General features: G+C 55.0%; 1 protein-coding gene across 1 annotated transcript; it reads left to right on the forward strand.

Annotated features, from left to right (window-relative positions):
* The first annotated feature begins 808 nt into the window (after positions 1 to 808).
* On the forward strand, positions 809 to 20,302 carry PPP5C (protein phosphatase 5 catalytic subunit). The gene is made up of 13 exons (XM_016212586.2): positions 809 to 944; positions 6,919 to 7,160; positions 11,905 to 12,052; positions 12,773 to 12,894; positions 14,865 to 14,930; positions 15,247 to 15,345; positions 16,188 to 16,293; positions 17,054 to 17,196; positions 17,343 to 17,430; positions 18,367 to 18,407; positions 18,491 to 18,669; positions 19,564 to 19,645; positions 19,810 to 20,302. The coding sequence occupies exons 1-13, from the start codon at positions 824 to 826 to the stop codon at positions 19,870 to 19,872; spliced, it is 1,500 nt and encodes a 499-aa protein (XP_016068072.1). The 5' UTR covers positions 809 to 823; the 3' UTR covers positions 19,873 to 20,302.
* The last annotated feature ends 2,418 nt before the right edge of the window (positions 20,303 to 22,720 follow it).

Consider the following 22,720-nt stretch of genomic DNA (forward strand, 5'->3'; position numbering starts at 1 on the left):
GGAGCCAGAGCAGAACCCTAAAGAATTTAATGCCACAGTTCCACATGAGTAGCGGTTGAAGACTTGGAAAGCATGGTCTGGAAGTGTGTACCATGTCTGCGGATGGTATCTGGACATGTTGGGTGAAGCTAGACTATTCAGGGTCTCTTAGGTCGCCAGAAAGTCCTTGGATTTTTCTCCTAAAGGCATGAGGAGCTATGGAAGGCTGGGGAGTGGGAGGATGAGGAATAAAGGGGTTGGTGCCTTGTTCAGGGCAAGGGGTTCCGGGGGGCCTTCAGTTAATAAGTTAGAAACACTGACCCTGAAGGTTGGAACTTTATTCTAGTTTGAGAAACCACCAAATTTTCAGAGAGAGGAGGAAGATATGCTCAAGGTCATACAGGTAATTGCCCGTAGGGCTAGACTCCCAGCTCGGGTTCCGCGCTGGGCTTGGTGCTGCCTTGCATAAGAGCCACACGTACCAGCGACATCACCCACCAGCCCCAGAAGACAGCGGGTAAATCCCTCTTTAAGCCCGGAGAATCTTCGGTCTCGGAACCTGGCAACTTTGGGAGCAGGGGCCACGCCGGGCCTTTTTTGCCCGCGCGCCCCTTTTCGCCTTCCCCATTGGCTCATTCTAGGAAGGGGTCTGAGGGCCCTCTGGTCACCTTGTCCTCCACGAGCTCTATGGCGAAGAGACCTGCGCAGGCGCGTGAAGGAAGCCTTCGGGACCCGCGCTTTACGACACTTGTGCAGCAGCAGCAACTGTAACTCGGCACACCTTCGCGACGTTTAGGCCGGGTGCCGCTGGCGGCCGTTGCCAGGGTGGGGGTCGCTTTGCGGCATGGCGATGGCGGAGGGCGACCGGGCTGAGTGTGCTGAGCCCCCACAAGAGGAACCCCCGGCTGATTCCTCTCTGAAGCGGGCAGAGGAGCTTAAGACGCAGGCCAACGATTACTTCAAAGGTGCGCCCGGCCCGGAGGGGGCGAGGGGGCTGGACAGCTGCCCAGGTCGAGGGGCGCCGGGCCCGCGCGGAACCATGGCAACGCGGAGCTGCAGCCTGGGCGCGGGCCCGGCAGTACCAAGTGACCAGGCGTGGGGAGGCCCGGGGAAGCCCAGGATGGCGCTGCCCAGGGGCGACAGGGGCGGCTTCTGAGAGAAAAGGTGATACCTAAAAGTGGCGGTCGGAGCGGATGCTACTAACTGGGGAGACTGAGAAGGACGCTACCATGTGTGGGGCGGGAGGGGCGAGGGGAATGAGGGCTCTACCAAATGTGAGACCCTGAGAGGTGCTAGTTCATGGTAAGGCCTGAAGAGGGCGCTACCAAGTTTTGACATGAGGTAGGGGAGTGATGGCGCTGTCCAGTGGGGAGACCTGGGGTGGGTGGCATTAAGTGGGGGTTAGAGGGGACAGTCTCAATAGAGTAGGTAATCGTGGGGGTGAGGAGTAGATCATTTGAATGGAGGGCAAGGAAGTAGGAGACATGGGGCTACACTAGCAAAAGAGATGTGTGGGCGGCCCTGGGAGTAGAGGTGGGGGAATCCCAAGAATAGTATGATTTAGGTTCTTGAGAAAGAGAAAGGTGTGAGGGCTCATTCATTCATTCAGCATGTTTGCTGAGCACCTGCTGTGTGCTAAGAACTGTGCTAGAGTCTGGGGATGTAGCAGCGAATGAGATAGATGCAGCCCTGCCCTTATACAGCTTGTAATTTAGCAGGAGAATCAAACAGTGAGTACACAAATTAATAAAATACTTAGAAGTTGTGATGAGTGCTTTGGGGGGAAAAAGCACCAACCGAGTGTGAAGTAGACAATAAGCATTGCAGGGGTTGGAGCTACATTAGGTAGGTGATCAGGGTGGACCTTACAGAGGAGAAGGCACTTAAAATGTTGAGCAGAAGAATTGGGGAGGAGTGCTCCAGGAGGGTGGAGCCTCATGTGCAAAGACCCTGAGGTAGGAAATGAAAGGAGACTGGTGGACCTGAACTTTTGCAGGTTAGCAGGGAGACTGATACAAATGAGGTTAGGGCAGGAGCCAGATCATGTAGGGTTTCATAAGTCATTGCAAGGACTAGTTTGGATTTTACTCAGCCATCCAAGAGGAGACTTTGAGTGGATGGATAGGCCAGTGTGGAGATCTGAGGAGAGGAATTGGGGCATGATTGCCTATGGATGGAATAGAACACACTGGGAATGGATGAGGTCATCTAGGAAGAGAAGGGGTCTAGGATGGAACCTTGAGGGAGTCTAATGTTTAGAACCGAAGAGGAAAAGGCAGAGGAGGGGCTGGTCAGCGAAGTAGAAAGAAAGTCAGGAAAGTTGTCAGGAAAGATGAGAGAAGAGAGTGCTTCCAGAAGGAGTGGGCTGTGCCCTGGGTCAGGTGCTACCAAGGTGAGCACGGATCATGACCATTGGATTTGGCTCCATGAATGTTAATGGTAGTCTGGGGAATGATGGGGGTGGTGGCCAGCTAGGAGGGCACTGAAGAGTGAAGAGGAGGTGTGGAAGTGGAGGCAGCAAATGTTGACAGTGTTTTGAGTATTTTGGTTCTGAAGCGGAGTGGAGAAATGGGAGAGGAAGCTGCTTTTTTTAGGGATGGAAGAGACTGGAGTTGGTGCATGTGAGGGAGAATCAATCATATTGGAGAGAGGGGAGACTTTCAGCAACAAAGCCCTGGAGAAGGGGGTGGGGAGTGGAATGAATCTAGAGCCCTAGGGGAGAATTGGCCTTCAGTGGGAGCACAGAAGAGTGGGAAAATTTGATGGGGCTGGGGTGACAAGGAGGAGGTGGGACTGGTGAGAGATGGGAAGGTAGAGCCCTGAAGCCGGGTCATGGAGAATGGATGTCATCCTGGAGTGGTAGGGAGCCATGGAATATTTTAAGAGCTGAGCATAATGGTCTGATTAGTATTTGAAAAAGATCCCCCAGCTGCCTTGTGGAGATTGGATGCAAGGGTCAGACTTGAGACCAGGAAGGAGACTAGAATAGCGGACAGGTGAAAGGTGGTGATGCTGCTGGCCAGGCTGGAGAGATGAAACTGACTCAAGAAATGTTTCAGAGTGGCTGCCCGGAGGAGGCAAGAGGGAGCTCCAGGCAGGAAGAGCAGATGGCAAAGGCCCAAAGGCCTGGCACTGAGCTAGGGAGTGGGGCTGGAGTGGGAATGTAGGAGGCAGGAGGAGTTAGTTTTGGTGAAGCTGCAGGAAGGAGCCTGAGCTTCCTGCTGGGGACTCTGGGGAGCCATGACTGGTTCTGAGTACGGAAAGGACAAGGTTAGGTGTGCTTTAGAAATCCCTCTGGAGGGGCAGGACTGGAGGCTAGGGCAGGAACCTGGGCAGGAGAGGATGAAGGCCAGAGCAGGGCAGGGGGCACTGAAGGTGTGGAAAAGAAGAGATTTGAGTCGGGAGGCTGACTTGACAGAACATGGGGATCATCTGGCTTTGGGGGCTGAGGGATCAGGAGGTGTCCAGGATAAAGCCCAGTCTAGAAGCTGGGGTTATCCCTGAAATGGGGCTTGGAAGGAGCAGCAAGTACGGGGGTTGATCCTGAGGCAAAGTAAGAATTCTGGGAAACAGTAAGCAATTGGGAGGTGCCCTGTGCCCCCCAGGACTTGGGATCTGAGTTGTCAGGAGCCCTGGGGCTGGGCAAGCAGCCAGAGGTCCTGGCATGGAGAATGCCTCTCCTGGTCCAGGCCCCTCTCTGTATAGCAGGCAGTGGCAGGCAGAGTCCTAGCCTCTGAATAACAATAAAAAGAATAATTACAGCTCCCTTAACTGAGCCCCTGTGGTGACAGGTACACCACTTTGTTTAATCCTCCCTGGAGCACTGTGAGGGAGGGAGGAGCAGCCCTGTTTGTTTTATAGAGGAAGCTGAGGCTCAGAAATGAAACCACATGCCCAAGGACAGAGTGAGCAGCAGAGCCCGGATATCCCCCTTGCTCACCACATGCTTGGCTCCCACATTCAGAGTCTTTACGCTGACCATCCTGGCCCCCTGCTGGGTGAAGAGGGACACCAGGGGTTCAGAAGGTCCACCGCCCATGCCCACCTTTCCTCCAGCAAGGCTGGATCACCTCTGGGCTCAGGCATATTCCAGAGGCCTTGGCAGCAGAGCCTGTTCCCCGATGTTCAGCTTTCGTCCCTTCTTTCTGGGCCTCATCAGCCACCTTCTGTAAAATGGGAGAGGTTGTATTTAACCAGCAAGGAGGCCTTTGGGTCTAAGAGTTTATAGACATGGTTAAGAGCTCAGGCTGCCTGGATTCAAATCTTGTTTCTTCCTCTTCCTGCTGTGTGACTCCTAGGCAAGTGACTTAACCTCCCTGTGCCTCAGTTTCCTCATCTCTACACTGGGACTGTCTTGATGATTAAATGTACTCTATTTGTAAAACACATAGAACAGGGCCAGGATGCAGCAGATGTTGAAGTGGGGGCCCCTCCCATTTCCTCTGCTCCATTCTCTTCTTTGTTTCGCTTAGTCACTCATTTGCTTCTTCTACAAGTGTCTGCTGTAGCCACATTTCATATATGAGTTTTTTTAGCCAACCACCCATGAGACAGGGCTGTTTGTGATTCCACATTTCAGATAATCAACCTGAGGCTCAGAGAGGTGAGGTTATTTGCCCAATGTCTCATGGTCGGGATCTGCAGAGCTGGGTGCCAGGCTCAGACACCAGCTTTCTGCCCCATGGCAGACAGCCATTCAAGTAACACCTCACCCGACAAGAGAGCTGGCCAGACTGCCCCTGGAACACCGCCAGGAGGCTGGAAGGAGTCCTCGAAGGCACTGGCATTCCAGGGAGGGTCGGTCAGACTTGGGCTGCCTGGTTCTGCCCCTGCTTGTTTTGGGAAGTCCTGGGCCTGCCCTGGGGCTCACAGTCCTGGGGGACACACACTCACCACTTAACAGTGACAATCCAGAGTGGGCAGGGCTGGAATAGGTAAGACCTGAGGGGTACCTGACCCAGCCTGGGGGGTCAAGGAGGGCTCCTGAAGGAGGGGACATGAGCATTTGAAAGATCACTAGGTGTTAGCCTACAAAAAGAACCATTGTTTTATTGCTCCTGGCCATCTCCCTAGGACCTGGCCTTTTCTTTCTCTAGTGTTGGTTATTCAGTTGGTTTGTCTGTCTGTCTCCCCTCCCTCCCTCCTTCCCTCCCTCCTTCCCTCCCTCCCTCCTTCCCTCCCTCCCTGCTTTCCTGCCTTCCTCCTGCCTTCCTTCTGGAACAATTAATGGAGTTTGGAGCCCTGTTCCATTCTGTTTCTTTACCTGACTCACTCCTTCTCACCCTACAGGTCTCGGCTCCAACATCCCCTCTAGTTCCCCCAGGCTTCAGCACACTCTATTATTCCTTTATGGGGATGGATCTGTGTGTTGTTCCCCACCCCTCCAGCCCACACTGGACTGTGATCCCCGGGAGGGCAGGACTGAGGGGTGCTGTGTCCTCAGACAGGGCAAGGACTCAGAAAGAAGTAAGACAGACAAGGCCCCTGCCCTCCTGGGGCTTAGATTGAAATTGGGGAGATGGATTATAAGCAAACAAACAAAACAAGAAATCTGATGGTTTATCAGATGGCTGGAGAAAAGTAAAGCAGGAGTTAGGGCAGGAATTCCCATTTTAAGCTGGGTATTAAGAGGACTCTCTGAAACTCAAATCTAGAGGGGATATGTAAATTCCCCAGGAACTCCCAGCTAGTAAGAGGCAGAGTCAGGGAGAGAGCCTAGGCCACCTGCCCCTGTGTCTGTTCCTGCCCCTGTGCCAGGCTCCCCGAGAGGCTTCCAGGTATGGAGGGTGAGTGGGGGCATGTGGGTCTTGGCCTGGCTCAGAATCCCTGCTTGCCACTTGTGGTGTGACTTCAACTATGGGCTTTGCGTCTCTGAGCCTCAGTCCCCTCATCTGGAAAATGGGGCTACTGTAGTTGTCCTCTGTGTTGTTGTGAGGGTTCAGTGAAGGGACTCGTGTACCAAGAGCCCTACCTGGCACATAGTACATCTTGGTTCCACAATTCTGACAAGCCTTGGCCTTCTGCCTGTCAAATGGCCGCATGGGAGGGGTTTAAGGCTGGCTCTGTGAATATAGACTGGGTGTTTGACCTTGAACAAGACCTAATGACTCATCTGGAAAGTGAGTACCAGATGGTGCTTGTGCCATGGAGATGCGAGGATTCCACGGGTCAAGACGTAGAGTGCAGGGCACAGCCATAGCTCATTTTAAATAAAATTGATCTTTTTCCGTTGGTCAGATGTCACATCTTGTCGTTAAACACTTAGAACATCAATGTCCAGACCCTGCTGTGGCTATAGCCTTCAGGCTCTGTCCTGCCAGCCTCCGTGCCCTCATCTGCACCCCCACACACACTCTGCCCCAGCTTCTCGCTGTGCCCCCTCCCCCCCCGGCCTTTGCACCTGCTGCTCCTGTCAGGAATGTTCTTCTTCAGTCTGGTTTGTCACTTTCTTTGGGTTTTGGCTGATATGTCCCCTTCTTATTGAAGCCTAAGTAGCTTCCCCACTTCCTGTTCTAGACCCCCTCTTTGGGCTTGTGTCCTTGTTTTAGGGGCTGGACAATTGAGGGGCTCAGGGCAGACTCACATTTGCTGGTTTACATCTCAGTAACATGTCCTCTGTAGGCCGTAAGGAGGATTCAGTGAGACCCTGCTAAAGTCCTGGAAGACATTTCACCTGGTCTGAGGCTTGGAGGACTGATGGTTGCATGGGGGGGTGTGGAAATGACCTTGGGTCTTGGGAATTTGGTCCTGAGGAGACAAGGCCTGTGCTAGGGTGGGCCAGGAAAGAGGGGCAGGCTGAAGACACATTTCTGAGCTTAGCTTTGAACCTCAGTTTCCCCGTCTATAAATGGGGAGACTGGGCCTGTTCCCAGCCTAGGGCCTGTTCTTGCTAGGTGGCGGCAGCCCTGCCTCATGCCTCCTCCTCCTCTCTCTCTACAGCCAAGGACTACGAGAACGCAATCAAGTTCTACAGCCAGGCCATCGAGCTGAACCCCAGCAATGCCATCTACTATGGCAACCGCAGCCTGGCCTACCTGCGCACTGAGTGCTACGGCTACGCGCTGGCTGATGCCACACGGGCCATCGAGATCGACAAGAAGTACATTAAGGGCTACTACCGCCGGGCTGCCAGCAACATGGCACTGTGCAAGTTCCGAGCCGCCTTGCGCGACTACGAGACGGTGAGCCGGGCCTCTGGGAGTAGGCCAGCTTCCTGAGCCAGGTGGATGCTGAGGGCCGATGGGGCAGCTGGGGAAGGACAGCCTGGGTGTGCATGCCCGGAGGGGGAGGGCGGGTGGAGGCCATTCACAAGTTACTCAGCACCCGCTCACCCAGCAGATGCCCGGGAGGCCCCTCGTCCTGGAGCAGACTGCCCAGGTTCGCACCTCGGCTCTACCTTTATTCTCTTGGTTTCCTCGACAAGTTGCCTGGCCCTCTGTGCCTTCTTTTACACACCTGTGAAGTGGGAGAGCAGCAAGACCTGCCTCTGGGGGTTGCTGTGAAGAATAAATGAGGTTCTGCTTTTTGAGTGTTTAGAACAGCTCCTGGCACAGTCGGTGTTCTGTAACAGTGAGCTGTTACTATTGTTGTCGTTGGTGAATGAGAGCCACAGCTGTCTTCCAGTGGAGCTAATAGTTCAGAGGAGGGCAAAACACAGACCCGTGTCATTGAACATGAAACAGATTCCATGCAGATGAGGACACACGCTGGGAGGAAACCGAGTAAGGTGATGTACTCTAGAGAGACAGCAAATGGGGGCTATTGTAATGAGGTGACCCCCTCAGTCATCTGCCACTCCCAGCGCTGTAATTGTTCTGATAGTGGTAATGAGGATAGTTGGAAGGACTCACAGAGTGCACGCCCTCATGTCAGGCACCTTCAGCCTTCATGTCAGCTGGCTGAATGAATTGTGGTAGGAACTGTGAGGTAGGAACTGTGGTCATCCCCACTGTACAGATGAGACTGCATCCCAGAGGGGTTAAGTCACCTGCCCACCAACATGCAGCTGGCAAGTTGGAAGGATGGCAGAGCTGGGATTTGAACCCAGGCAGCCCTCCTGTCAGTCCCTGTCTCCCTACTTCAGAGAGTTAGCTTCCTGAGAATCAGGGGTCATTTGTTCTGTTCTGCCCTCAATATACACACATTTCATTCCTGCATACCCCGAGCAGCTTCTGTGTGGGGAGGGGTGGCCAAGGGAGGCTGGGCCACAGGCTGCAGTTGGAGGGATCCAGGTGAGACTGCCTGGGCTGGCTGCTGGCCACTGGCCTGGGGTAGAGGGTGGACTTTAGGCCCAGTGAAAGCTTGAACCAAGCCTTGGGCCAGAGGACACTTGTGTCAGCATGGGGGCAGAGGTGTGCAGGAGAGGTAATTTAGAGACTGAGGGGCAAAATGGAGGAGGGTGCTGGGGTAACACCCAGGAGGATGGGGAAGGAACAGCAGAGCAGAGTCCTTGTCAGCTTGGGCTTCCACGCCATTCCTCAGTCAGACCTCTCCCTGTCCCTGGTACCCTCAGCCTGGAGAGTGGTGAGAGGAGTGGCCGTGGGCTCTGGTGAAGTGGTGCGAGTAAAGGTCATTGGGGCTCGAGGGCTCAGTAATGAGTAACTCAGAAGGACAGTGGGGTGGGATGGGGGCAGGGCTTTTCTAGGGCTCCAGATTGGGGTGGGGGGGTCCTAGATGGGTGCTGGGCCTGGAGGGGGGCATTTGAAAATGAGAAGAGATCTGACCTGGGTCTTCACCACTCCCAGGGTTGCAGGAAAGGAAGCCTTTTCCTGGGATAGGGAGCAGGGCTTCTCATGGCTCGTTGGGGCCCAGCCCTGCCACTCCACGAGGCTGAGGTGGTCAGTGCCAGCCATCCTGTGTGTGTGCCAAGTCTAAACTTTATCCCCGGCCTCGTGAGTGTCATTGGGGGTGGGGGAGTCCACATCCTTTTTCAAATCAATCTGAGGTGGGGCCACACCCAGCATTTAATTGTGGGGGCTCTGCCAGCAGCTTTGGGGAGTCCCCATGTGAGCCTGGGATCCTTGCTTGCCTGGGCCTGGGTCTGGCCCACCATCAGCCAGTCACCCACATGCATGCAGGCTGGTCAGCCTTCTCCATTATGACATATTTCATCAGGCTCTCTAGGTTTAGGGCAGAGGAGCCAGGCCCTGGGGCAGCTCCCCATCCAGAGTCTCTACCTCCTACCCTCCAGAGCTGCCTGTGATATGCCAATTTCATGGAGGGTGTTCCCAGGGCCCCTCTCTTAGATCTAGGCATCCTTAGAGGCGGAGCCAAGATGTGACTTTGGTTGAACAAGCCCAAGTTCAGCTTTTCAGCAACCTGGGCTCTCGGGTGAAGCGCTTTTCCTTTCTCAACCTCAGTTTCCTCATCTGCATGCTTACTGTGGGCCTGACTGTTGTGAGCTCTTTGCATGCATGAGTTCAGTCTTTTTTACAGAAAGGAAACAGGTCTAGAGAGGGGGAGCCCCTCCTCCAAGGTCACACCACACAGAAGTGGCAGAGTTGGGACCTGAACTTTCTAGAACCTGAGGGAGGCCTGACCCCAGAGTGGGTGCTCATGACCACTACCCCACATTGCCTCCCGGGAGGACATACAGGGTGCTGTGGGGACAGGTGGCATTGGGCAGGGAAGGGAAACTATCTCAGTGTGTGTGGTGGAAGTCAGGAATCTACACAGGGAGAGAACGGAATCCTGGCGTCTTGGATTGGTTACACCCCTCTGGGCCTCAGTTTCCTCATCCATCAAATGGGATTGTGATAACACCACAGAGAGCTACTTTGAGGATAAAATGAGCAAGTTAATTCCTTACAGCAATGTCAGGCACATAGTAAATGCTCAGAAAATTAGCCGTGTTTTTGCTTCTGCTTCTATTACTGCTCCCACTCCTCTTTTGTTGTCAGGGTTTGTCCCCATCTCCACCCCAGCCTCTGAGCCTGCTGAGAACAGGAGACTGGCTCAGAGGAAAAGCTGAGTGGTTCATCTATTCACCGCTGGGATACAGCCTCAGCACTGCCCTCATAGGCCATCTTCCAGTGGGGAGACAGCCACTGTCCAGCAGCGCTCAGGGCTGGCCAGGAGGTCCAGGGGATTGTGGGAGCCCAGAGAGGGTGTCTGACCCAGCCTGAGTGATGGGGGAAAGGGATACCTGGAAGAGGAGGAGCTAGAAATGACTTAGAGGTGGGAATGAGGTGTTCTGGGCCACGGGTAGCCTGTACAGGGCCCAGGGATGAGAGGAGGTGGTGCATGCAGGGACTTGGGAGTTTGGTCTGGCTGGGCAGTGCTGGGCAAACAAAAAGCAGATTCTCGCGACCCAGGCCAGGTGTTGGTTTGGACTTTGTCCTGGGGTGTGGACTCATAACCTCTCTCCGTTGGGAAGGACTCCAGGGATGTCTGATTTTGCCTCTTTCCCAAGCCTTGCACCACACCCATACCCCAGGTGGAGCTGCCTGGCAGGGTGCCCTAGCCTGAGCCTGTCCAGACAGGGAGGAAGCCAGCCGCAACCTAGCTTTCTGCCACATGCCTGGTCTCCACAGCCATTCCCGGGGTGGATGAGCTGCACTGACCCTCAGGGGTTCGTCAGTGAGCCTTTGCACTGGCTTCTGATTTACTCTGCCAGGCCTTCCACCAGGGAGCATCACTGCCCCTCTCTGCCCCCCACACAGGAGCTGTGGGGGCCACTCATAATAGTGACAGTAACACAGATAACTAACTGTCCTAGACTCAGAGGGGTGAAGTCACTTGTCCGAGGTCACACAGCAAGCAAGTGGCAGAGCAGGGATTTGAATCCAGCCCTCTCTGCTTTTGAGCTTGGATTATCAGAGTTTGTAGGAAGGCGGGTAGAAGGTGGAGAGAGGAGGGGATGGATGGGCTCTTTTACTGAGAACTTACTGCATCCCAAAGCAAAGGCATGTTCTTTTTGCAACTGAGCTGGTTTAATCAGCACAGCAGCCTGTGAAAGGGGCCCTGAGGAGTAGCTAACACTTATTCAGGGTTGATTCTGGCTTAGCACCCTGCGCACACTGCAGTGTTCACTCATTCAGTCCTCACAGTAGCTCTCGGAGGTAGGTACTCCTCCCACCTAACCACAGAGAAGCACACTCACTTGCCTAAGGTTGCTCAACTGATGATTGGCGGAGCTGGGGTTTGAACCCAGGCAGCCTGGATCTGTGGCCTGCTTCCCTTCAGAAGAGGAACTGAGGGAACTCATTTGTCCTGGGTCTCTCCAACAGCCCAAGGTCGACCAAGAAACATGATACCACTCAGCACTGGCTGTGCCTGCCAAGTCCTGGATTCATTACTTATTCCCAGCAGCCCTGGCAGGTGGAGCCTGTTATCTCCCTTGTTTTATAGATGAAGAAACTGAGGTTCAGGGAATCTGGGTCATCCAGCAAGTCATTGGCCCTTCGGAGGAGTCTGGGTCATTAATCATGACTTTAGACCCAGCACATCCTTTCCTCTCAGTCCCATCCACCTTGACATTGACAATAATAATAGCAGTAAAATGTGCCTCGGCCAGCTTTGGTTCCGATGAGGAACCCGAAGCTGAACACGTGCTCCTCAGATGGGGCGGTTTTAACAACAGAGTGAAGATTTATTAAGAGCACCCATGCAGATTACCATTTACCCCTCACAGCAGCCCTGTGTGGTCTAGTTTGGGGATGCAGAAATCAAGGCCTGGAGGGGAGAGGTGTCCAGGGTTGCACCACCAGTACATTATGGCCTGGGCAGTCTGGCTTTGTCATTCATGGAGCCCAAGGCCAGGCAGACTGTGGGCAGCTGTGGTGTCCCCGCCTCCTGACTGCTCTCTGCCCCTGTCTTGGTCTGAGCCTTGATGCCCGCTCCCTCCCTCCTTCCCTCCCTCCCTCCCTCCCTCCCTCCCCCCTTCTCCCTTCTTTCCCTCCCTCCCTCTGCCCCCTGCCTGCCCAGGTGGTGAAGGTGAAGCCCCACGACAAAGATGCCAAAATGAAATACCAGGAGTGCAACAAGATCGTGAAGCAGAAGGCCTTTGAACGGGCCATCGCTGGCGACGAGCATAAGCGCTCAGTAGTGGACTCACTGGACATTGAGAGCATGAGTGAGTCGGGCCCGGGTTTCTGCCACATCCAGCCCAGAACATTCCACATTTTTGCATGGGCCTCTCCATTCCCTGTGCACACTGGGGTGGGGAGATGGGGTTCAGGTGTAGCCTCTGATCCCTGTCCCCGGGTTGCTTTCTATTGCTTCCCTACCTGCCTTCCTGGGGATTCCATAGTCCAGATTCGGGGCTTGAGTTCCCCAGTTTGGGAGATGTGGCTGAGCCTCTCCTCCTGCCTGGGTCTAGCTCCCTGGCAGTAGCACTCACCCCTCATGGGCCTCCTGTGTCTGGTTTGTCTCTAGGTCTTCTAGGCACCCAGATCATTCATTCATTCATGCTACAGATAATTACTGAGCACCTACTATGTGCCAGACACTGTTCTAGGCACTGAGGTTACGGCTGCCTCATGGAGCTAATGTTCTAGTGAGGAGAGAGATGATTAGTCAACTAATGAATTAATGGTTTTAAGGCTATAAAATCAAGTAGGCAGAGGGGAGAGGGGGCACAATAGACAGGGAGGTCAGAGAAAGGGCCTCTGAGCTTACCTGAATGGGAGGAGTGGACATGGGGGGACCTGGCTGGGAAGTGGAATCCTTTCTCACTCCATCGCATCTTAACCTGAGTGTCCAGAGCCATGTCTGCCCCATGCCTGGGAGCCAGGCCCCCTTCCATCCTCACCATGGCTCTCGCCACTGACTCATTCCCCCATTCACACACCAGCTATTGAGGACGAGTACAGCGGGCCCAAGCTTGAGGACGGCAAGGTGACAATCACCTTCATGAAGGAGCTCATGCAGTGGTACAAGGACCAGAAGAAATTGCACCGGAAATGCGCATATCAGGTAACTCATCTATTAGGTGCCACACATACCTGTGACCCCCGGATAGTATCGCAGCGCTGGCTGCTGAAACCCAGCCACAAAGGGCAGGTGGAGGAGAGGGATGGTAATAGTAGCTTAACACTTGCTGAGCTGGCCGTGTACCTGGCGTCGTGAATTCTTTATTTCTGATACTGTATTTTATTTTTAGCATTTCCATTCAGTTCTTTTTAAAATAGTTTTTATCTCTCTGCCCCATATGTTTGCGCATGTTGTCTCCCTTTCCCACTAGGTGCTTTAACACATTTATCAGGGTTATTGTAAAGTCTGTCTGGTAATTCCACCAGCTGGGAGATCTCTGGGTCTGCTGCTGCTGTCTGTTCTTCGTGTGTCAGTTTTTTACTGTGCCCGACATTCTGTGGAAGAGACTGAGGTGAACCTTCTCGGCAGAAATCAGCAGGACTGCCTCTGCCAGGCTGCTGGTGCGAGGGCTGTCAGTCTCACGTGCAGTCTGGGCAGCTGTGGCTGGATTAAGTTCACCGCTGGCTTTAAGTGTTTTCAGAGTGGAATCAGGGTCTCCTTCAGCCAGGCTTGGGATGGCAGCGATGTCATTATGTTGTAAGGTCTCCAGCTTTGGGAACTGGAGAGCTCCGATTCACAGACGCACTGCCAGAGTTTCGGGTTGCTGGGGAGTTCTATGCTCTCCAGTCCCGCCCCCTACTTTTGTGCCTCAGAAAGTCTCCACCATGCTGCCCTGTGCCTTGCCTATTGTGACAGCAGTGAGAGAGTTGGCAGGTGGGAGCAGAGGCCTGCAGCTGGAGCTCCTTGGGGCTCTCATCTGTCACACCAGCCCATGCCCGGCAGGAACATTCTGCCCCCCTCGCCCAGCTGTGGCGGACTTACCCTCCTGCCGCGCTGCCAGGAGACCAGGGTGAAAGTGGTCATGTCTCCTCTCCCAAGGAAGGGCCTGGCACTGTCTGCAGTTGGGTTGATTTAGGTTTGTTTGTATCCTCGGCTCTCAGATGTTTCATTTTTTTAAATTTGATTTTGTTGGAATTTTGGCTTATTCTCCTCATTAGGGTGACCGTGACAGTCTTTTATAACTTAATAGGTTCTGACCAGAGGGGACATTTACTTTTAACACTTAATTTTTCCCCATCTTTTTATTTTGAAAATCGTCAAACCTGCCAAGAAGTCAGAAGAACAGTAAACACCCTTCACCAAGATTCACCAACTGTTAATGTTTTCTTTTCTGAACCATTCAAGGAGATGTTGCACCTGCATCTCCTAAAAACAGGACATCCTCCTGCATGACTAGTTTAGTGGTCGCACCTTAGAAATTTAGCATTGATACAATACTACTGACTAATGCACAGTCCACAGACCGTCAGTGAAGTCTGAAAACATTGTCAAGTATACATGACTTGTCAAGGTCATCTTCAGTTAGTACAAACTAATGTTATCTGCATTTCTAGACAAATACTTAAATGTTCCCAGTTCCCCCCAAACAGCCTTTTCAGCTGTTTCTTTAAAATCCAGAATGCATTGGAGGATTGAGTATTGCATATGCCTGCCTTTACTTTCATTTAGAACAGCCTTGCGCCTTTTGGGGGAGGCTCCTATGTGACACTAACATTTAGCCGCGTCCAAGCTAGTTGTTTTATAAAATGTGCCACATCTGGATTCATCCATGTGTTTCATGATGCTGATTATTTTAAGAGAAACCAAGAATCTCGATTTTCATGTGAAATACCTCTGATGTTTAAATGCCGTGATGTTTAAAGGCCACTTAGGTCACAGTTTGGGGGACACCTCTGGCCCCAGCCAGCATCCACTTGTCTGGGCCTCCCCTGCCTATTCCTCTCCTCTTCCCACCTCTCCCTCCACCTCAAGGCAGCAGGTCTCCTAGTCTAGTCCAGGCTGTCTGGAGGCTGGGGGCATTGGAAGGGCAGGCCCCCCAGCCAGTCCCACTCACAGCCTGCCCTGCCTTCCAGATTCTGGTTCAGGTCAAAGAGGTCCTCTCCAAGCTGAGCACACTCGTGGAGACCACGCTTAAAGAGGTGCGCGCTGAGGGGCAGTGTGTGGGTGGGCCAGGGGTGGGGGCTCCCTGGCTGGGGAGAGGCCAAGGAGCTCAGAAACTCACAGACCCACCTGGCTTGGTCTGCCTTCCCTCTCCCTCCACCCCTTGTCTGTCCCCCTGGATGTCCCTCGTCTGTCCATCTCTGTTCTACACCTCTTCATGTCTGTGTCCCCTGCCTGTGTCTTTGCATGGTTCTTCTCGGTCTGCCATGACCTCTTGCCCCTCCCCTCCTCCCTGCCCCCCTCCCCACGTCTCTCTCTGGGCCCCTCCCTCTCCGGTGGCCTCTTTTCTTCCAGACAGAGAAGATTACAGTGTGCGGGGACACCCATGGCCAGTTCTATGACCTTCTCAACATATTTGAGCTCAACGGTTTACCCTCAGAGACCAACCCCTATGTATCCTTCCTCAGAAGAGCAAACCACCCCCCAACCTGGATTTGGGAGAGGAGCCCCCCGCAGAGAAAAAGGCCGGGCTCTGGGAAGGGAGACGCCTGCGAAGGGAGATACACTCCTCCGCACTGGAACCGGGATGTGGGTGGTGCACAGGCCAGGGCCAATCCCACATACTGTGTGACCGGGACATGTGGCTCCATCTCTCTGGGCCCCAGCTTCTTTTCATTTTGAAACGGGGCTTCGACAAGATCTTATACAACACCTGGCACTGCCCACGCTGGGTGCCCTCTTGGCTTTGTCACCTCTTAGCTGTGTGGCTGTAGCAACTTGCTTCCCCTGCCAGTGCCTCAGTTTCCTCATTGGCAAAGTGGGGGTGATAACAGGGCCTGCCTGGGGTTGTTGAGAGGAGTTACAGGGTTAGTGTGTATGAAGTGCTCAGGGGCCCCCAGGCAGTGCTGTGTAAGTATTTACATGTAATGCTAACTGCTTGATAGATGGCCACTTTCTTAGGTCCACCAGGCCTGTGCATGTTGGGTGGAAGGGTCTGTGTCCCTTCTCCCTGTGGCTTTGGGCCTGTATTTGCAGAGAGTTGAAGCAGGCTGGACACCTAGTGTCTGCCTCTCCACCATCAGTTTCCCTGAGAAGCAGATGAGGTTGGGGACCTCAGTACATCCTACTAAGGCTCAGAGAGGCCAAGCTGCTGGGCCAGAGCCACACAGTGAGGAGAGACTAATGCCCAGATTCCCTGAGCCCTGCTGACCTCGTTCCTAGGGAGGTGCTGACGAGCCATGAGTGTGGAGAGACGGGCAGGAGTGCCCCCCTCCTTGTTTTCCTTAGCAGGGCAGATATTTAATGGCGACTTTGTGGACCGCGGCTCTTTCTCCGTAGAAGTGATCCTCACCCTTTTCGGCTTTAAGCTCCTGTACCCAGATCACTTTCACCTACTTCGAGGTGAGCTGGGAGGCGGCAGGGTCGAATCATGTGGGCGCGGGCAGAACACTCACTTTCTCCTGTGTGAGCCTCCAGCATCTCTGTGAAGCAGGGAGGCTAGCAGCAGCTGTGTACGTTGTGTGTTGTGGAGATAACACACAGGGCTGCCCTGTAAGGTAGGGCAGGTTGTGTGCCACACGGTGGCATCACACAAATGGAGCTCTGTGAGCCTTGAGGAGGACTTGGTCATGGGAGGGCTCTGAGCAGAGGATGGTCAGGGGCTGACTCTGGTGTTAACAGGCTCCCTTGGGCCTCTGTGTGGTGAACAGACCAAGAACCAAGGGTGGGAGAAGGGAGACATGGCGCTGGGCCGTGGGTAGGGGTGGGGTAGTGCAGTGGTTTTGGCTGGAGGACCTGGAGGTCTGTGGCTGCCACTGACAGATGGGAGACTGAAAAGGCAGGGTGTGGGCCCGGAGATGAGCTCAGCTTTGGATGTGGCTGCAAGACTGAGAAGAGACATCAGCCACTCCCATGGCCATTACTACAGGCCTGGCCTCCTGGCCACGTGCTCAGGTGTGCTTCTCAGCCCGAGTGCCCCTCCAGAAAGTGGGTTAAGAGCGTCTACACCTCGTCAATTTCTATGAGGGGCCAAGGAGCTGATGCATGAGGGTCATTAGCTTGGGGCTATTACGAAAGCCTCCCTGGGCCCCTTAGCCTGAGGCTAAGGGCTCCTGGGTGTGGGGCAGGGGCTGAGGTTTCTCTTTGTCCTGCAATTGGCCAGGCAACCATGAGACGGACAACATGAACCAGATCTATGGCTTTGAGGGCGAGGTGAAGGCCAAGTATACAGCCCAGATGTACGAGCTCTTCAGCGAGGTGTTTGAGTGGCTCCCTCTGGCCCAGTGCATCAATGGCAAAGTGCTGGTGAGGACGGCAGCCAGAACCCATGGGCTCCCTTCCCTACCCGCCACCCATAGCCACACATGGGCAGACGTGCTGGTGATGCGAGTTGGGGGTTGGGATATGTCTGGCACCTCCCTTCACACTGCTGTCCCCAACTTAAACCCCAGATCATGCATGGGGGCTTGTTCAGTGAAGACGGTGTCACCCTGGACGATATCAGGAAGATCGAGCGGAATCGGCAGCCCCCAGATTCAGGTGACTGGTCGGGCCGGGTGGCAGCCTTTTCCCTTGGGGGCCTCGGTGTCTGCAGCAGAGGAGCAGCCTGAGCTCAGATCAGAGCTGCTGTGACCAGGGCCCTGCCTCGGATGAGGTTTGTGCCCTTGGCAAGGACAGCAGGCCTGAGCTTCGTTTTCCTTAACTGCAGCTTGAGTGAGTGCACCTTCCTCATGGGGCCATGCTGGCGAGGGAGCATTAGTGACCAGGCCCAGAGCACACCTGAGTCATTTGTTTATTTGTGAGCTCAGCTCCCAGTCCCTGGAGTGATGTAGTGGGGCTCCTCTTCTAGTGACTGGGGCAGACAGCAGAGTATCCACCCCTGTACACATGCTCACACCCACACACCTCTGGGAAGTGTTATGGAGGGCATGGATAGATCGGTGTGCCAGCAGTCAGGAGGCCTCTCTGGGAATGCCACATTGCAGCTGACACGAAAGGAGAGGGGGGACCCGCCATGCAGAAGAACAAGCACAGGGGTCCCAAGGCAGGGGGAAGCTTGGTAGGTGGGAGGGACAGCCAGGAGGCCAGTTTTGGGGTGAGCGGGGAAGTGCTTTAAGGGGGTTGATGGGGCCATGGAGCCTCAGGCCTGGGTGAGGAGCTTGGTCTTTGTTCCCCAGACAGTGGGGTCATGGAAGGCCTTGAGCAGGAAAGGAACCGGATCTGAATTGCCATGTTAAGGCTCCTGGCTGTAAGGCCAAAATGGCTAGAAATGGGTCTGGAGGGGAGGGGAGGTCATCAGGGAAGCTTGCAACCGGCTCAGAACCACATCCTTCGAGTCCCACACCCACTTCTCAGTGGATACCCCCTGCCCAGCCCCACCATGCTGTGCCGTGGGCTGGGCTGGGAGGTGGTCTGTGAGTTCACACTCCAGACCGGAGGGCCAGCCCCTGATGTTCCTCTCTACCTCTTCTCCAGGTCCCATGTGTGACCTGCTCTGGTCAGACCCACAGCCACAGGTCAGTTTGCCCAGGGGCCATGGATGGTGGGTGTGGGCAGGGGCTTAGGGGGTGGATAGACCCTAAGCTTCCTGTATCCCTAGAATGGACGCTCGGTCAGTAAGCGGGGTGTGAGCTGCCAGTTTGGGCCCGATGTCACCAAGGCCTTCCTGGAGGAGAACCACCTGGACTACATCATCCGTAGCCACGAGGTCAAGGCCGAGGGCTATGAGGTGGCACACGGTGGCCGCTGTGTCACTGTCTTCTCTGCCCCCAACTACTGGTGCGTCCCTATCACCTTCACACATCCAAGCCTCTCTCCCCAGCCCACTGATTTTTACTTTTTATGATAGAAAATTCCAAAGGTACATAGGAATAGGTAAAATAGTATAATGAATGCCCACATGCCCATCACCCAGGTTCAACAGTACCAACTCAGGCCACTCTCTAGCACACACACCCCCCGCCATGCCCCCACCCGGGGCTGTTTTAAAGCAGCCCCCTCTTCTATCCATTGAAAGCCCAGTGTTTCTGGAAGCACTTTTCTACACAGAACCACAGTACCACTGTCAGACCTTAGAGGCCGCTGACCCCCGCCAGTGCCCCTTGTCTCATAAATGTCTCTTTGCAGTTTATTTCTTCAAGCAGGACCCACACAAGGGCCATGTTTTCAGTCTCCTTCACATTCCCTGTCCCTTGCCATGTTTTAGTTGAAAACCAGGCCCCTTGTCCTGCCGAGTTGCCTGTGCTCTGGACTAGGCCAATTCCAACCTCAAGGGCCAGTCACCACATTCCTCTGTCCCCTGTCTCCTGGAGTGAGAGCCAGGCGTGGTCAGATGAGAGCCTAGGACTTGGCAAGAGTCCTGCCTCTGTGGGGCTGCAGTTGCCCCCTGCCCATCCTGCGTCCCTCCTCCTTGAGCCCCCTTCTTCTTTCGCCTGGATTCCTCTCTGTCTCCCACTCCTATCAGTCCTCTGTGTCCTTGACTGAACATCTCTGTGTCCATCAGTGTCTGCCATGGACTCTGCCTTCCATTTCCTGCTTTTCTCACCCTTTCTGCCACCCAGCTGCCTGGGTCTTCTCTCTGTCCCCCCACCTGTAGCTCCCTTGCTTTCCTCTCTACCCAGCCCTTCTCTATCACCCAGCCCCTGACTGTTCACTCTGCTCCTGTCCCCACAGTGACCAGATGGGGAACAAAGCCTCCTATATTCACCTCCGGGGCTCTGACCTGCGGCCCCAGTTCCACCAGTTCACAGCAGTGGTGAGTCACCCTGTCCTCCGCCAGCCTGGGAAGGAAGTGACTGAGGCTGGGTGGGGGGAGCAGAAAACTGCATGACAGCTGGGGGAACAGGTGGGTATCTGCATCTGGTGCTCAGAGGTGCCCCTAAAGCTGGCCCACCTCTGTCTCTACCCTGGCATTCACAGCCTCATCCCGACGTCAAGCCCATGGCCTATGCCAGCACGCTGCTGCAGCTGGGGATGATGTGAGGCCCGTGCAGCAGGGTCCCCGCCCCGCCGGACCCCAGGCCCTGCTCAGGGCAACATTGGACCCCCTTTTACTTTTTAAAGTTTGTATTTATTCCCTTTTAGGTTTGCAGAGGGGGTGGGGGGGCTGGCCAGAGGGTCTGCTCCCTGGACAAAGGAGGAGGTGGAGAGGCTGGGTTGGGGCTCTGTCCGGGCATTTTGGAGGGAGGCCAGCAGTGGAGAGGGGTGGGGCCCAGAGGCTTCCCCACCTCATTTGCATGGCCCCTCCCCCACTAAAGCAATAGGGCCCCGCCATAGGAAGACCCTGGAAGGAGGGTCATCAGGGAGGCCTCGCCTACACCCCCTCCTGGCAGCCCTGGGGTGGGCTAGGCTGGGGCTCACCCCCTTCCCCAGCTATTTTATGTCTGTAATTAAATATGTTAAAATAAAGTCATTATTATAAGTCAGCTTGTCTCAAGATGGTGCCAAAGTTGCTAAGATTAGGGTGACCACTTCATTAGGGGATCCCAAAGTCCCACCCCATCCCCCTCTCATTTCCCATATCTCTGGGGAGCCCTGGAGCTGACCAGCCCCCGTGTCCACCTGTCACAGCAGGCTCATGAGGGAGAGTCCTGCTTGGGATGGAGAACTTCCATCAGAAACACTGTACACACAGAGACTAAGTGAAGGGTGGGCCAACAAGGCCGGGTCAGAGCGGAAGCTGCAAGAAACTCCTTTCCTCTGCCGATCTGTCAGCAAGTACTTCCTGAGGCTCCTGCTGCCGCCCTGCCCTTGGCCTCACAGTCCAGGGGCAGGCAGGCCCCTTTCACAGTAGGCCCAACTTTGGATCTTACATCACACAACGACCCACCAAGGAAGATCAAAGGTATTCCCACCACTCCCTCTCTTCCCTCAGAGGTGAAGACTGAGTCCCATTCAGGCTGCCCTGCCTGGCCTGGGCCCTCTGGAGAGATTCCTCTTCTCACATCTGAGGTCTCCTGGGCCCACCTTTTCCCAGGAAGATGTAGACCTGGGAATTGTCTCCAGACAGATGACACCTGCCACCAGATGGAGGGTCGGGAGGGCAGAGATAGCTGTGTCCACTGTGGAGCGGGACAAACTGATACCTGGTGTTCTCTGCCAGCGGCAGCCAGAGGGCGCACGTGGAAGACTATCTCCAAAATGTCAATCTTCCTTCCCCTCCCTGTGTGCACCTGGAATGTCTCCAATCCGGAGGTGGAGCCTACTTCCCCTCTGTTAGAATTTGGGCTGGCCTTGTGACTTGAACTTTGTTTGACTGAGAAGTCAAGTCCCAGCCAGTCACTTACTTCCCAAACCCTCTGATGGCTTCCTATATCACTAAAGGTCAAAGCTTTATAATTGGTTAGATCTTCTTGGTCCAGTACCACTGGCCAATTGAGACTATTTAAATTTAAATGTAATCAAATAAAATTGAACATTTTTTTCAGTTATACCAGCCACCTAACAGGTATTTAAGAGTCACACGTGGCCTGTGCAAGTGTAGGATATCTTCATCGTCACAGGAACTTCTCTTGGACAGCTCTGGTCTGCTCACTCTGTCTCCCTTTTAGCTCTGCCTCACTGCCCACCACTCATGACACTGCAGCCACCCAGGTCTTCCTGGCCAGGAAACATGTGGGATGTATTCCTGCCTCAGGGCCTTTGCACTTGCTGTTCCCACTGCCTGGAGTGCCCTTCCTAGGATATTTGCACGGGCCTGTCCTTCATGTGGGTCTTTCTTCAAATGTCACATTTCCAGGGAGGGCTTCCCTGACACCCTATTAAAAATGCCACCCTTCCTGCACATCCCCACCTTATTTTTCAGAGCTCTGCCAGCTGATACACTTGTTCATTTCTCAGTAGTGTGCTGAATGTATTTTCGAGGAGGGGGGAATAGAGGGAATTGGCGCAGGTTTTGCAGGCAGGCAGGTTGCCCAAAGATTGGATACAGCGAGTTGCTCCCTGCCCAGAGGAGTGCTGCTGCTGGAGCCCAGGTCGCTGGGCCAACGAGGTTCCACAGCAGAGCCCATTGGCATGAGGTCGGACCCAGGATCCCCAGCAGCCTCCAGGTAGCGTCCCCTTCCTCCTGCTTCCAACTGCCACCAGCGCCCCTGGGCCAGCAGCACAGCTGGCAGAGGAATCAGGACGAGGCTGAGGCCGAGGGTCCACCTGGTGGGGGTTTGGGGCGGGGGAGCGGCGGGGGGGAGGCGGGGGCCGCAGAGTGGGCAGGGCGGCTCCCAGGCCCTGAGTGTGCTGAGTGTGGTCCGCTCTGTCCCCGCCGCGTCCCCAGCGCCAGCTGGGTGCCCACACATGGCGTCTGCTGTCTCCAGTTGTCGAATGACTAACAGACCGAATGAACTGCGCGGGCTTGGCGAACCCAACCCAGATGCCTCGGCGAGGAAGGTGCTGGGACGCTCCGCGCAGGCGGGAGGGAGCCTGGGGCGCGCGGAGCAGCGTCTCAGGTCCCAGGAGCAGCCGCGAAAAGGCCCCGCGACGAGCCCACCGAGGCCCCTTAGCAGCGGAATTTGTCCCTGCGGGGAGTCCGGAGGTGCCGAGGCCGCGGAGGTGGACGGAGTGGGGCGCGGGCGCCTCCGGTGGGGGAAAAAGGCAGTGTCCCGGGAGGAGGCCGGGGACCCATGCGAGCCTTAGGGGATGCGTATCCGGCCCCGGGGCTGGGGCTGGGGCTGGGGCTGCGGCTGGGGCTGCGGCTGGGGCTGGGCCTGGGGCTGGGGCTGCGGCGGGAGCAGCGCAGACCGATGCAGACCCCTTGATTAACGGCGGGGGCGCGGGAGGGGCGCGGATACTAAGCCTCCTAGAGAAGGGCAGGGTCCTGCCTTAGACGCCGGGACTG

Source organism: Miniopterus natalensis, chromosome 18, assembly GCF_054644295.1.
Source record: "Miniopterus natalensis isolate mMinNat1 chromosome 18, mMinNat1.hap1, whole genome shotgun sequence".
Lineage (NCBI taxonomy): Eukaryota > Metazoa > Chordata > Mammalia > Chiroptera > Miniopteridae > Miniopterus > Miniopterus natalensis.